This window comes from Convolutriloba macropyga, chromosome 4 (genome assembly GCF_964194025.1).
Source record: "Convolutriloba macropyga chromosome 4, txConMacr16.3, whole genome shotgun sequence".
Classification (NCBI taxonomy): Eukaryota; Metazoa; Xenacoelomorpha; order Acoela; family Convolutidae; genus Convolutriloba; species Convolutriloba macropyga.
In genome coordinates this window covers 22,097,232-22,110,923 of record NC_134471.1, presented here as the reverse complement: position 1 = coordinate 22,110,923, position 13,692 = coordinate 22,097,232, and the positions used below count along the sequence as shown (strand labels likewise).

General features: G+C 34.9%; 2 protein-coding genes across 4 annotated transcripts in view; both read left to right on the top strand.

Moving 5' to 3' along the window:
- The window catches only part of LOC142337513 (selenocysteine-specific elongation factor-like), a 286,977-nt gene that overhangs the window by 237,534 nt on the left and 35,751 nt on the right, over nucleotides 1-13,692 (top strand). The window lies entirely within an intron of this gene.
- Nucleotides 1-13,692, top strand: part of LOC142337514 (testicular acid phosphatase homolog) — a 265,886-nt gene that overhangs the window by 237,536 nt on the left and 14,658 nt on the right. For all 3 annotated transcript variants that reach the window (XR_012758950.1, XM_075386793.1, XM_075386794.1), the window contains exons 6-8: nucleotides 1,642-1,771; nucleotides 2,101-2,186; nucleotides 2,421-2,530. Coding sequence is in view for 2 of the 3 variants with exons in the window: in XM_075386793.1 (XP_075242908.1) it covers nucleotides 1,642-1,771; nucleotides 2,101-2,186; nucleotides 2,421-2,530 (326 nt within the window). In the remaining variant the exon portion in view is untranslated. The remainder of the gene's footprint in view (nucleotides 1-1,641; nucleotides 1,772-2,100; nucleotides 2,187-2,420; nucleotides 2,531-13,692) is intronic.

Here is a 13,692-nt window from a genome sequence, read left to right as displayed (position 1 = left end):
AAGAAAAAACCATAGTTGGCTCTTCTTTTCACCAGTGTTGTCTTGTTTACCACTGTATCGAGAGGAGTATAAGCATTACAGTTTTTTTTAGGTGAGCTTCAGGTTTGACTTCTTTCTTTTCGAAGCTTGACTTCTATTTTAGAACGTTGACATCTGTTTTTAAACATTTGACTTTAACAGTAACTTAGTTTCTAATTTTGTGTATTAAAAGCTAAATAGGAGCTCTGGAAAGGGCAAAATATTTGCATGTTTAAGGAGCCTTTTTCATGTTCGATATGAATTGAGCAGCATGGTTAATAGGACATGTGGAGAGAGTCAAATGACATAAAAGGTTTTACAGGAAAAAATAGATGGGTGGGAGTCGAACCCGAGGCAATGGGATGTTAGTCAAGAGCAGTTATCACGGGGCTATGCTGTCTCGAAAGTATGCTTGCCCGGCGAAAAGATTGTTTCCTGGTTAATGTGTTGTGTGTGTGCGCGTGTGTGTTTGTGTGTGAGACGGCGTCTTTTGTTGCATTCGGGGACTCCTATGTGACGAACGCTGTTAACAAGTATTGCTACTGACAAAAAGGCAACTTTTATTCTAGAAAAATTGTTGGTATTTGAATTTTCCAAAGAGTTTTGACTCCCATCCGTCAATTTATAATTATATCGTTTGCTATCTTTCTTATACGGAGTCAAATGCTTTTTGCAGCAGTTGAGAATTGTTCTGAGGCTTCCACTGATAGCGCTGAAATATTTACTGTTCGTTTTCGAATGAAAGTCGAAATCGCGCTTTCGAACCATTCTTTACTAGTTTCAAGAATTAATTCGGTATCAGCCAGATTAAAAAACAAACTCTCGTAAAAAAAGTTTTTGAGCTAGACAAAATATATGAAAATATCTTAACAGGAATTTAGAGCAGCAAAAGCAATCTAATTACTGGTTTGTGGAAAAACCAAGAGCGTGAAAGTAACCCGCTGATGCTTTGGATCAAATCTAAACCGATCGATTTCGTTTAATTGCATTCAAATGCTCTTCTATTTTTCCAGAGAAAATAAAATCCAATGATTTTTTACAGCTATGTTTTACTCAGCAAAATTTTTAAGGATACAACTAATGCGCTCCTGGAATAAGTTTTTTGTAGCATGTGTGGTAATCTTGTCTTCTGAAAGACTGGGAGATTTTGACGCTTGCGTTTAATTGTACCTGCAGCCTTATCTTAGATTTATTAGATTGAGACTGAACTTTACCGAAAGACGTTACTCTTTGATATTTTCTGGAAAATTTTTTTCTCGATGTCAAGATTTGCAATATTAAAGGAGTTGAAGTGCTCCTTTGAGGAAGTGATTATATGTGGTCTGTGTGCTGTCCTTTTTTTCAGAAAAATGAAATTCAAAAATCTATCACAGTTGTTTTTATCGGCATTATTTTAAGGATACTACTGATGTCTTCCTGGAAAGTTTTTCTGGGTGGTTTTTGAGTCACCCCCCTCTCACCTCATCCCACGAGGTGTGGCCATTTTCCCGAGATCCCCACACCGTGCACGCCCCAATAATTGCATTTCTAAGCCCCAGCTGGTTACTACCGAAGCCAACCGCTCGCCTGTCGTTTGAGAGCAATTAGTTCGACGTTAGTTGGTTATGTTTCTTTTTTTCTTAGGAAGCCCATGGGCTGAGTTTGCCTGATTGGATGGACGAAAAAGTTCAAGAGCAGGTCTCCAACATGACGGAATTTGAGAGGAAATTGGCATTGTCTCAACAAGAAGTGCAACGATTCCAAGTCGGAGGAGGTAAGAATTTGAATGTCCGGATCAATTATTCTGGTACTCAAATTTCTATGTTATAATCCTATAAAGATGACCCTACCTAATAGTAATGGAGTTTTACTGTGTTAGTGTATGCAAAGATACCGATTCTGTCTTTTGTGTTATTATTGAACGCCCTCTTATTGTTATGCTTTAATCGTATGTCTGCCTATTCTATACAAAACATGAGTTCAAGCTTATACAAATCATCATCATGAGCGCATTGCTAATATCGGCTCCTGAATACAAATGTTAATGAGTGAATAGGAATAATTCGCTGCTGGTAAATTGCTGAAAAGATTGGTTTGTTTCAGGAGCCTTCATCAACTTGATTCTAGATAACATGAGGTCATTTGTGAACGGATCTCTGAACACGACAATATTTGATCTTATTTACGCTGTAAGTTGCATCCTGTAATTTTGCTCAAATTAAGAATCTGATGACAGCTTCAGAAGTGAAAGCAAAGTTTTCTAAGTGACGCATGACTTATGTACCCCACAGCATATAGTGGGAGCTAAAATGAGAGCATGTTCACGGAGAACTTAAAATTACAGATTCATTCGGTAGGTGTTATATAGTGCAGGCAAAGCTTTGATTGTTGTTACCCAAGGAGTTTCATTGTTTTTTTTGCAGCACGACACGACCCTCCTCGGTTTTCTGGCCAATATGAAGTATGAGCATATTCATAAAAACCCAGAATACACTAGCTGTATTAATATGGAACTGCATTTCAATGATGGAGAGTAAGTACAATTGAGGTTTACTAAATCTTGTTGCGATAACAACTTTCTTACAAAAGGTTGTTACCGCCCGATATATCAGGGCAGTAACAGTGATGTTAAACAGTCCGATCTTAAACAGTGATGTAACTGGGCTTCGGGATAGATTACGAAGTTCTGTCACTCTTTTCTCACAACTGATGGTATATGAAGAGTGGTGAGAAAGGAATGGCGGAACTTCAAAGTCCGACAAAAAGTGGTCGCGTAAGTTTTGCTACATATCACAACGAGAGTTGATTAGAAACATTACCACTCGATTGTTATTAATAGCAGCCCTCATCTTCTCAGCCGGTTATTAAAGCGCTTCTGACTTTTCTTTAATTCAAGGAATTTGTATTTGTATTTTCTTTTTTACGACTCAAAGGGGAATATTGGTGGAGAGTCTTTGTTATTTTGATCTATAATTTTTGGAGTGTTTTTAAAACAGGATGTAGAAGTCAATACCGTAGGGAAAACTGTTTAGGTCAAAGGGTTGAACTAATTGAAGAGCAGAGAGAAGAGAGAGTCGTTCTTGGAGTCGTTCTTCGACAGATAGCGAGATTTAGGTGTGAAAAATTTATGCTGCGCGTCCAAAATTTTTTGATCACGTACGGCCTTTCAAGGCTGTTTTTTTAGTTTTAGCAAGAATTTTTTCAAAGTTTTTCGATTTACTATCTACAATAGAAATAGTGCGTTGGTAAGCTTGTTTGAAGCAAATGTTACACTTTTAAGATTTAATTTTTGAGTTATTTTTTACCATTTTATTTTGTTTTAGGTTTTTTAAACAGTTTTGTACTCTTTTGACTTTCTTTAGCGTTTGTGCAGTTGTTTGGTTGGAATTATTTGTATTAGCAATTTATGTGGCTTGGCTATTTCTGTTTTTTTTTTTACTATTTTTCAGTTATTTCCTCTGATTTCCCGCTGTTGTTTCTTTGTCTTTTTCTAATTAAGCGCTATTTCTGGGTGTTGTTACTATGAAGTGGCCACTGAATACTAGATATCTAAGTTTTGTAAGTCATTTATTTTTTAAGTTATGTTTCTTTTTTGGGTTTTGGGTGAGTGAATGGTCTGGGAAAAGATTTAACAAAACATTTTGCGAATAATGGTTGGGAAGTTGCATTTAAGCTTTTCGTAGAGAAATCGCTTAAAATATTTATAAAGAGTATACTTTCTTCCAGATCTTTTCCTCCCAGATCTTTTGCTTCCCTTGGTTATCTTTCTATGGACAGTCTTTTATACTAGGTTGTCTTTCATTTGGTATTTTTTTTGCTGCAAACTAATTGTATTACAAGGCCTTTTGACACTAGTTTATTTGGAGTCGCAACGTCATCAGATGCTTTAATCAGTTTTTTGTCAGCTACTTTCCCCATGTTTTTGTTATTGTTTCAAAATGTTCCTAAATTGTTTCAAAGTTTAATTATGTGGCATGAATTGTTTACACCAATTTCGAAATAGATTTAGAAAAGTGTTTGAACAAAAATTCGCTTCTCGATTATTATTTTTGGTTCGCATGAGGCCATTTTTGTTCGGATTTTTTCCCTAAATTGTTTCACCAATAGATTGCCCATTCTACGTCTAGTGTCAGAATTTGTCTTGTTGTGTGTTTTTACTTCGTCGAATAAATTTTTTTCGCTTTAACTTAGTTTACAGCTTGTTCAACCTTTTGCTGGAAACCTTTTTGATTTCTCTAGGCTAGTTTTGTTCTTCTCGCATTATATTCAAATTGATTTTAAACAGAACTTTGGTTGGCAAAGCGATCTCAAATGGATGGTGTCGTAAAGAAACGACATCAAAAATAGAAACAGGTATAAATGGGGCTTGGAATCAAGGGCCGCTGTTTTCAGCAATCTGACCGGTATGTTTGCACACTCGAATTTGATCAACAACTAGACTTCACCTGGGAGCTTAAAAACCTCCCAATGGCGATTACATGCTGTAATATTTATGCATAGATGCGGCAAATAATTTAAAACTTTTTTGCGTTGTCTTCTAGTTTACATAATCTGTGCATAGCTGCTTCTCAAGGTTTAGCAGGCGACTATTGATTTTAAGCTGTCAAATCAAGTATGCTGCACCTGGTTCTGGGCTGGCTTTACCGTTATTTCTTCTCGTCTCAATATGATAGGTCAGGATTATTCGCTTCAGACATGGTGTTGTGGTTGTGTTGTCTTTTTTGCGAAACGAGAAATGTATTGCTATCCTACAAATTTTTAATCACTCAAAGAGCAGAATTGGTTTTTCCAAGATTGTTGAAGCTAAAGCACATGCTTTGAATATTTACTTCTGTTTTCGAACGTTGGGTAATAAATAAGCTATAGTGGAAGTTCATTTGGAAGTTGTTATTTATTGCTCTCAAACGAAGTTTGTATCAATTATATTAGTCCTGTCGGTCTTAATAGCCGCACAGCGATAGCTGGAGCTATTATTAGCCTTCTCTTGGTTTCTTACAATTCAAAGAATTTGAATTGTATTGGGGCGCTGTCTTTTTTACGACTCGAAGAGGAGTATTGAAGAAGTCAGTTTTTTTTAATCAATTTTAGTGGAGTAATTTTTGAAGCGAGAAATGAAACGCGTGAAAACATTTGGAATTATTTTGGTGCTGAACAAAAGTGAAGAGCTGAACGAAAACAGAGTGGTTTTTGTTCATACCGCTGTTTTTGAGAGAGCGAGAAATTGATGTCAAAAATTTTCTCCAAGCGAACGAAATTTTTTTGTTCACGTGCGGCTTTTAAAAGCAGTTTTTTTGCAACTTTTGATGGTTAAGAGGTTTGATATTGTATAAGTTTAGGCTTGTTTTGATAGGAATTGAAGGTTTCAAGTAGTTAATTTGAGTTTGATGCTAATTTGGAGGTTTCTGATCAGTTTTGCTGGTCTTTAGACAAAATTTAATGAGCTTTTACCTGTTTTCTTTTGTTTAAATGCTTTAAGTGGGATTTGAATAGAAGCTTGTTACCTAAGGAATATTCAGATACCAATTGATTAATGTTTCCGTGGTATAAATCATTTTTTTCTTAGGAAAATTGACAGAAAAATTGAGAAATTTTAAACCGTTTTTCTTATTTTTTGCAGTTTTTCTCTTTTGTAATCTTAGAGAAGTTTCTTAGTCTACTATGACGTGCCCATTGTTTTGCGAGTTTTTCATTGCTCTAATTGCAAAGGATCTTTTTGGGCTTTATGTTTCCTTGTAATATTTAAAAAAACTTAAGTATTTCTAGTTTTTCAATTTCTTTTTGAATGCCGTTTCTATTCTTCCTTAAGTTTTTTTATGGCATTTGAGGAGGTTCTGGGTTCACAAAAGTTGTTCTAGTTGTTTTGTCATAAGTATGGGCAGTTTTCTCCTTCGAGTTGTTTCCGGAATTCCTCCAGCTATGTTCTATTTGTTTGCATATAATTTACTTGTTTAATAGCCGCCTCAGCTTCACAGCCGGCTATAATAGCGCTCCTATTTTTTTTATAAATCAAAGAATTTGAGTTGTATTGGGGCGCTGTCTTTTTTACGACTCGAAGAGGAGTATGGGAGAAGTCCCTTTGTTAATCAATTTTATTTGAGGGATTTTTGAAGCGGGAAATGAAACGCGTCCTTTTTTAATCAATTTTATTGGAGTAATTTTTGTAGCGTGAAATGAAACGCGTGAAAAAATTTGGAGTGATTTTGGTGCTGAAAAAAAGTGAAGAGCGGAGCGAAAAGAGAGTGCTTTTTATTCAAACCGCTATTTTTGAGAGAGCGAGAAATTGATGTGTGAAAAATTTTTTTGAAGCGAGCGAAGTTTTTTGTTCACGTTCGGCTTTTAAAAGCAGTTTTTTGCTACTTTTGATTGTTAAGAGGTTTGATTTTGATTTTTTATTAGTTTTAGGCTTCTTTTGGTAGAAATCGAAGGTTTCAAGTAGTTAATTTGAGTTTGATGATAATTTGAAGGTTTCTGATCAGTTTTGTTGATTTTGACAAAATTTTTAGACTTTTTGCCTGTTTTTTTTCTTTTTTGAGATCTGTTCACACATTTTCATGATTTTCGAAGTCAAATTGGAGTAGTGATTTTGGTCACGCCGAAACAGGAAGTTGAGCGAATAAGCGAGTGGTTTTGCTGTTTAAATTTTTTTACTCTAATTTTAAAGTGTGAAAACGGTGTTTGAACAAACGTTCGCTTTCTCGTTTGTGGTTTTTTGTTCACTTGCGGCAATTTGACTTTAATTTTTACTGTTTTTTTAATTTTTTGATTGGATTTTCTCAATGGTTTTCCCAATCCATTCATAGTCCGTTCCAGGTCTAGTTTTCTGTTTAGTCAATTTTTTTGCACCATATGACGTCACAACCACTTCAAATCTTGCTTTTGTTCATTCGTTCAATTAATTTCAACTGAAGTGCGTGCGTGACGTCATTTTTCGCTCTTAGTGGACCGTGTTTTTTTTCATTTGCGTGATTAAATTTTTGGTCACCTGACTCACTTCACTCGCAAAAATGACTTCCTCACATTGAAGTTGACTTTTTTTTACTTTAATTCAGTGATAAGGTCAAATGGGTGTGTGTTACTCTAAATTAAGGTTATTAGAGAGCAGCTAATAGGGTAAGCAAAAGCTTATACATATTTATAATCAAAATATAACATCAGCCTTCAATGAAAAGACATCAGCCTCAATTTTTTGGGTCTGTCTTTACTGTTTTTTGAGACTGCATATCTACGAAGCTATTGCGGCTATTTTCTGGCAATCTGCCAGCTATGTTTATGCTATTTTTCGCTTGACCGGTTTTTCGTCTGACACACTTTTTGTCCTCAAAAGTGGGATAAACAGGTTGCACCTAGTGGGCATTAAGTGCTCTCAGAGCTTTTCAGCTCTGTTTCAGCTAAAACTGTTTCGGAGACTTTTTTAAATGGTGTGAAGAGTGGTTCTTAGAGGCTGAGGACCTCCCCCCCCCCCCCCACTTTTGCCCCCCACCTCACTGTTGCCCCACCCCCAGTTTGTACTAACTTCAAATTTTTTTAAGCTTTTTAAATTTTTTTGTCCTTTTTTGTTTTAGCAGCCCTAGTTGTCGAAGAACCTACTCTAGGGTTTGATAAAATGTTACTGCATAGTAAGTAGTGGTAATAGAAATGTTTCAACATTTTAACATCGCAAATTTTAGCATCGCGAAAAAATTTATTGTCATTAAAGTTCTTTCGCTAACCAGGGGCCAGAAAACCTCCTTAAGGGTTTGATAGTAATTTACTGAAATTTCAATTGGCCATGGAATAGTTTTTATTATTATAAATTTTATCGATTTTTTTATGAAACTTAATGTTTTGCAAGTTTTTTGAAAATGTTTCATTTTCTGTTTATCCAGCCTCAAGAGCCAAGGGGCGTCCTCTGGGGTTTGATATTAGGTTAGTGTATAGTTTCTAGATGTAGTGGAACTTTTTTCACATCACTTCGAGATTTTAACATCACGACCTCAAGCAATTATTTTTTTAAAAAATTGCAATTTTTTTTCAAGTTTTTTGTACAAATTTTTTTAACATATTTTTTGTGCACCAGGGAACTCCTCCGAGGTTTGATAGTAAGCTGCTTCATAGCCTCTGGAGTTTATGGAGTGGTTATCAATATTTTAATGACTTGCGATTTTTTGATAAATTTTTATTTTAAAAATTTTCGAAAAGTTATGATCCAAGTTTATGGACCTTTATGAGCCAATGAAACTGTTTAAGGCTTGAAATAGAGTTGCTACATAACCTCTTGAGACAATGAAATGGTTCTGAAGATGTTAATATCTTGCATTTTCGCATTGTTTTGAAAATGTTTGATTTTTTTGTCCTTGTCTGAGTTTAACAATCACTACTGGCCGACGAAGCTTTTTAAGTCTTGGAGATGGGGTCACACGACAGAAATCCAGAGACAGAAAATGTTTTTTAACATTTTCTTTACTGCGAAATGTGGAAACTTTTCTTTTGAATTTTGTCCTTTCAATTTTCTATATGATTTATTTACTAACAAGTCGAGAAAACTCAAGGTTGCAGAGTCGAATCTCATCATGGAAAATTTTCCTGGCCCTTTCTCTCTCTGCAGGTTAGGGTTTCTTGCTTCTCTTTCTTGTTCACGTTGTATCTCTCTGTCTCATTCTCTCTCTCTCTCTCTCTCTCTCTCTCTCTCTTTCTCTTTGTTGATGCCGCACTTCAGCTGCTGTTATGTGCCGTATTGTTATCATCTATTACCCTAACCTCACGCCCCTTCAGTCAAGCTAAAGCTAGCTTTACTAAACAGTGCCTTAGATACTGACGAAGCCAACCGCTCGCCGGTCATATGAGAGCAATTTGCCCGACGTTAGTCGGGTTATGTTCATTAATAGTCCCCACCCCGAGCTTAGCGAACTTCCAAGCCCTTACTCGCACCAAAAACAATCCACTTCCCCAATGTTCATCGTTTTTTTTTGTTGTTTCTTTATGCTATTTTCTCTTCTACGCATTTTTGTTCTAGTGCTCATTTTTAACAAGTCTTCAAATCGTTTCCGGCATTTTGTGGTTCTTTCTTTTAGCGGTTTCCAGTTTGTTGATCTTCGGTTTCGAGCGCAGGCTTCGGATTTTTCGAACGTGGACATCTCTTAGTTAGGAGCCACCATTGTTGCTCATTCTTCTCCAGTGCTTTTAATCTACAGTTGCTCAACAATATAAAATGAACAGAATCAGTATCAAAAAACAGAATTGAAGATAGAAACGAGATAAACCCATGGAGCCCCAAGATGACGGCTACTTGAAGTATGTTCTTGTGCTTATTGGTCTTAGTTACCATCTAATGCTTATTGGTCGTATACCATCTCTAATGCTTATTGGTATTGATGCTAGCCCTGTATCCTGTCATTGAGTAAGAGGAGAATGCCTAGCAACAAAATGAAATCAGAATAAATCGCATTAAAAAAATTCTTAAAACAATCAGTTTTAGCCTTTTTTTTCTGTTTTTTTTTTCAATCCCAATCGGCCGGGTATTCTGTGTTTTGTACTCATTGTAAGAACTCATTGTATCAATAGTTTTTAAAAGGCTCTTGAATGGATTTGAAGCAATCATTGTGAGTTTGTGTGTCTTTTATGTAAATATTCTTCTTGGCCGTTTTGTCTAGAAAAATCTTCCGATTTCACTTCCCTGGTGACTTTTCGCCTGAGGTCTGCGGGTTTGAACCCCTCCTTAGGTGGATTTTTTTTGTACCCATAAAAATTATCTGTGCTGCAGCGCCCTCTGAATTTAGCTGACCTGGCTGTGCTTTGCGAGCTATATGTTTGAAGTTAGTCGGCTTGTGTTATGAAATGTTGTTAGTTTTAATGACTTCTAAAACGCTGGGATCTAATGTTCTATAGTTTTGCTTTTATTCTTGCGCTTTTAACGTAATGTGATGAGCTTACAAATTTTTTGTGTTGTAATTGAGGACTGGTCCTGTTACGTTCTTTGTAATTTTTTTACGACCATAAGAGGTCTCAATGAGTTTTAATCAGCTTTTCATTTGTTCGTGCAACTTTTGTACTGAAATTTGTGTGTGATGTCTTTTTTTTGCGTATTGAAGCGAATTGCGTGAATAATTTTTTTTCACACCTGTTTTACCTCCCTACCTAAATGAATTTTCGTCTGTCAATTTCTTTTTTGCTACTTAAAAAGAGGAATTTATGTCAATTGAGGATATCCTAACCTAATTCTGGACATTGTTCTGTCATATTTCAAACATATTTCAGTCAATTGAATATATATTCATCTAATCGAACCCCAAATTACTTTACCTTAATTTTATTTTTGCTTACTTTAAAAGAAGATTCAACGTGAATTGAGGATATCTTAGCCTGATCGAAGGTTATTTGAGGGCAATTTTACAATGCGTTGTATTAATTTTGTTCTGAAGCCGTATTTTTTTTGTTTTTGAGACTTTCTATGAAGCCGTTGCAGCTGCTTTTGGCAATCTGCCAGCTATGTTTGTGTATAGGTACTTTGCCTTTGATCTGAGCGTCAGGTCGAGGTTTTTTAAAGACAATATTTGTCCGTTTCGTAAGTTTATTTTTAAGCCCGTGTTCTGATTTTTTAATTATCTGCCATCGCCTTTTCAGCCGGATTGGTGGAGCTTCTAATTTGTTCGATAATTTTGTCGGAACCTTTTAAAACTGGAATTGAAAGTTTTTAAATTGCTTGAAGACCTGAGAGAAGGGAGAATGTTTTCTGTCATAACGAGTTTGAGGGAGGGAAAAAATAGTCTGAAAAATTTGTCTAAGCAAGCCTATGTTTTTATTTAATGCGGAATTTTCAAAGCTGTTTTCTTCTTTTACGCTCCAAGTTTCTCAGTTGAAATTGTTTGTCAATTATCCAAACTAATATATAATGTGCATTTTAATCCTTTTTTGATCATCTGCAAATAGTGCATTTTAAGGTTTAATGTTCAGCTTAATGTTTAAGGTGTAATGTTGATTTTTGACTTTTTGCCATGTTTTTACTTGTTTTTTAACCAGTTTTGGCATTCTTCTTCAATTTTTGATAGTGTTTGGGGAATTGAATGGTTCTAATTTAGTTTTAGCTGACGTTTGATTTAATTGGCTTCAACTTTGTTGTGTTTGTGTCTTGCTATAGTCCTTTCTCCGTGCAATTTAGGTTCTTGTACAGTTGTTGTTCCTAAAATGTCCCACTGAAGGCCATACAGTGCACATATAAACAAATCATACAACTATTTTTCAGGTTTTGCGTTTTTTTTGGTTAATTTTTCTGCCAGGGATTGAGTGAGTGAATGCGTGAGTAGAAGAGCTAATTAAAATTTTATCTTAAAATTGTGGTTGGTAAGTAGCATTTTGGCCCTTTGTTGATAATTTTGCTAAAAATTTTGTAGGGAATATTAATTTTTTAATTTGTCCCCTATTCATTTTCCTCGTTTTTCTCAATGAACTATTATTGTTGGTTTTCTGTCAATAAAAATATGTTTGATGAAGGAAAGCTAACTTTATCGCAAGGTTTTAAGTCAATAGTTTTACCAATAGTTGCTTGGCGATCTTAACTTTTATTTTTATCAGATGATTTTTTTTTATCAGATATTTTTTCATCAAGAATTTTCTTGATTTTTCAAAATTACTATTATAATTGAGTGGGATGTTTAACAGCAGCCGTCAGCCACTCAACGGCTATTTTTTCGGTGCTATCTTTTTTACAATTCAAGAATTGGATTGTATTGAAGCTCTGTCTTTTTATTTTTTTTTTCGTCAGATATTTTCACACATTTTTCAATGACTTTGATCTTTCAATACGGGATAAACAGGTAAGGCCCAGTGGGTATTAAGTTTCTTTTGAGACCCGAAGCTGGCTTCAATAGTTTCCAAGTGCGTAGAGTGTTGAAGCCGCTGGGAATTCCTGGTTGAAAGGTCAGTTTTAGGAGGTTTTGAGCCCAAATTGATGCAATTTTTCGCTTATGCCATTTTTTGAGTTAAATTTACAATTGTCAAAGTTGATAAAGTTTTTTCGCAAGACATCACTTTTATGACTATTTTGTGACCTATTTTTTTTGCTACTGCAAACATAAGCAAGCAAAATTGTACTTATTTTTACCTTTTTTGTTTGTCACGAATTTTTCCCATTTTTTCCAGCTTCAGTTACCAGAAAAGCTCCTTTAGGGATTGATTTTTTACTGAATACTTTTTAATGGCAATTGAATATTTTACAATATATTAATATGAAAAATTTTAGCATCTGTTTGATAAAGTCTGCAATTGTCAAGTTTTTCAAAATGTCTTTCAGTTTTTCTGGCCTCAGCGGCCAGTTAATCTCCTCTGTTGTGTGAGAGTACGTACTGCATAGTTGCTAGGCGCCGTAGAATGATGTTAACGTTTTAATAATTTTTTTGCAATCTTTTTGAGCCGAAAAGTTAAGGCTTGAAATTGGTATTTTAGATAGCCTTTGGAGACATTAAATTTTTGTAAAAAAAATTAAACTTTTTGTCGAGTTTCAAAAAAAAAATTGCAATGGTTTGCTAATTTTTTAATATTTTCGTCTTTTTCGAAGTGAAATTTATCTTGCTTTCCGCACCACAGAAATTTGAAAATGATTTACTGGACTGGAGAGATTCCAGGAACAAAAGAGTGGTTTTGAACGTTTTCTTTTTCCAAAAATAAGAAACTTTTGGATCCCCAGTTTCAAATTATATGTTATTACTTAGAAAGGTACTATGTAAAAAGTGGCCAATGTGACCGAGGGCGTTAAAGATGTATGCCCGCTGAGCTGGAGTGTCACAACAGAATAGATCCAAACTTTTTTCTCTATTATAGTTTTTTTTTCAGTATTTTTCATAGTTTTTGGCCATAAAACTTTGTTTAAGGCTTTTGCGCGGATGAATGTTTATATTTAAATGAATCAAAGGTCTTCAGGTTAAAAGCCTCAAGAGTTTTAGCAATAATTATATTTGTTTACTTCGTTTAATTGTTTTAGTTTCTCAACTTTTCAGATTCATATTTCCCATTCAATTGTTTGGATTTTATTTCATGGATTGGCCTGTTTTTTTTTGTATGATACCATGCCTATTGCCATGACTTCGATCTGAACTGGAAAGACTCAGTGGACCTTAAGTTTCAGTGGCGGCTCAATGCTGGCCTTTGCAATCTATCAAATGCTCATGGTGGTGCAGCTGTCGGGAATGCCTTTATTCAAGATTGAAAGATCATTTTTAGGAGTTTTTGAGCCCAAATTGGTGCAATATTTTACGTTTATTTCTTTATTTTGTCTGGTCAGTTTTAAATTTGTCTGCCAAAGATGATGATGGTCTTTTTTTGCAGGATTTAATTGCTTTTTTCCGACCATTTTATGAGCTATATGTTTTGGTACTGCAAACATAAACATAAAAAATGATACTAATTTTTGCAATTTTTTTCACGTTTTCAGAAAATTTTTTCTCATCTTGATATTTTTAGCCCCAGGAGCCATAAAACTTCCTCTATGGTTTGGTAATTCGGTACTGCGTTGTTTTAATTGGCATTGGATTGCTTTTAACCATTTAATATCATGAATTTTATATTTTTTTTGATAAGTTTTGCATTTTTTCATGCTTTCCCAACATGACTTTTGTTCAGTTTTTTTGCCACAGTGGCCAGGTAACATCAATCTAGTGTTTGATCGTATGTGTTTTGTATAGTTATTGGAGGCAATGGAATGGTTTTCAACTTTTTCAATATCTC